General features: G+C 45.5%; 1 protein-coding gene across 1 annotated transcript; it reads right to left on the reverse strand.

Moving 5' to 3' along the window:
• Nucleotides 1-866: 866 nt before the first annotated feature.
• Nucleotides 867-1,482, reverse strand: LOC309977801 (peroxiredoxin-1-like; the record flags this gene model as incomplete). The annotated part of the gene is made up of 1 exon (XM_082864122.1): nt 867-1,482. One exon carries the CDS (start codon nt 1,480-1,482, stop codon nt 883-885), a length of 600 nt encoding a protein of 199 aa, XP_082720248.1. The 3' UTR covers nt 867-882.
• Nucleotides 1,483-1,930: the final 448 nt, after the last annotated feature.

Here is a 1,930-nt window from a genome sequence, read left to right on the forward strand (position 1 = left end):
TGCCCTAGCCTCAAGAGCCCAGGAGGAATCCACCTTTGCCCCACTGACAGCCCTCCCTCAGGACAATGATATGAGGGCAAGAAAGAACTACCCTTAAATCAAGGATAGAAACCCAGGGAAGCCACGAGGTGCTCAGCACTGTGCTTTTGACACAGAAAGCCCTACCCTATGAACACCAGCGCTTGTGTTTGTGTCCCCCTCTCCCTTTTAGTTCCAAAGGTACTGAAGCCTCTAACTCTGATCTTTTACAGAACCAGTACCAGGCATTTATCAGAAGAGGCCAAGCCTCAGGTTTTCATATAGCCCTCCCAGTAGTGTAAAAGTGAATGTCAGTAATCTCATTGGGCTCTTAACCTGCAACCCAGCCTATAGCATAAATTGCAGTGCCTTGGCCAATAGTGTAGTAGGTCTTGCTCTTCTCCAGATATGGTGAAATGAAACACCTTGCTTCAGGTCCATTCCCTGTATCTCCTTGCATTTCCCCTCAATATAATTTCCTGATTCTGAGGCAGCTCTCACACCTCATTTTCCCCTAAAGAGGGAAAGCAAAAAGTAAATTTCTCTTACACTCAAAGGCTAATGCCTCCTAAAATGAAGAATCAACAAGGTCTCAACTCAAGTTTAATAAAACTACAAAAGACCAAAAGCGATAACCTACTACTATACACATCAGTTTGCCTGCCGCATAATACAGCTCAGGTCATTCCCTCCAGAGGAAGAAAGGCTGGCCTCCCCAACCGCTGCAGGAAAGGCCTGTCCTGTTCCACACCACATCTCGGCTGAGTGTAAGGTCCTGTGTTTTAAGCATTACAATAGTACAAAATACAATAGTTTTGTTCTCATGGCCACCTACTGCAACCTGGCCCTAAAATGGCCCAGTGCTCACTTCTGCTTAGAGAAATATTCTTTGCTCTTCTGGACATCAGGCTTGATGGTATCACTGCCAGGCTTCCAGCCAGCTGAGCACACTTCCCCATGTTTGTCAGTAAACTGGAAGGCCTGAACTAGTCTCAGTGTCTCATCCACAGAACGGCCAACAGGAAGGTCATTTATGGTGATCTGTTGAATGATACCTTTATCATCAATAATAAAAAGGCCCCTGAATGAGAAGCCTTCATGGGCCTTTAAGACCCCATATTCCTGAGCAATGGTGCGCTTGGGGTCTGATATCAAGGGAATGTTCATGGGTCCCAGTCCTCCTTGTTTCTTGGGTGTGTTGATCCATGCCAGGAGACAGAAGTGCGAATCCACAGAAGCACGAATCACTTGGCAGTTGAGTTTCTTAAATTCTTCTGCCCTATCTCTGAAAGCAATGATCTCTGTGGGGCACACAAAGGTGAAGTCAAGAGGGTAAAAGAAGAACACAACATATTTTCCTTTGTAGTCAGATAGACTGATATCTTTGAACTGACCATCTGGCATTACAGCAGTTGCTTTGAACTGGGGGGCATGGTGCCCAATTTTGGCGTTTCCTGAAGACATATTGCTATCAGCAGCTCTCACAGACAAACCACAGAAGACAGTCAGGAAAGAGACACGCCAAAATAAATTCTTTGTATCCTCAAAAAGAAAAGAAAGAGTACTCTTGTGGAAAGATCCTCACCTCCCCCAGCTCAGCCATCAACTTGCTGTGGGGACCTCCTGTAAGGCATTTCATCTCTCTGGGCCTCAGTCTTCTCATATGTAAAATAGAGATGTCTTTCAGCATTTTAGAAGCTCCAGTTAGTCTGGGCTCAAAGAAAGGGAAAGAAAGAAAGGTATGAGGTAGTGTCTAAAATGCTAAGGTGACTGCAGCAAAAGTGCAATAGTAGTCCTAAGTCCTATTAGCTCAGAGTCCACAAGTCCTGGCCTTTTCTTCTACCCGCCTCTCCATCTTCCCTCTTGTCCCTGGTGTAAGGTTGTGTTTGGTTCTGAGACCTTCATTCCATCA

The sequence above is a fragment of the Leucopleurus acutus genome (assembly GCF_964270905.1).
Source record: "Leucopleurus acutus genome assembly, chromosome: X".
NCBI lineage: Eukaryota > Metazoa > Chordata > Mammalia > Artiodactyla > Delphinidae > Leucopleurus > Leucopleurus acutus.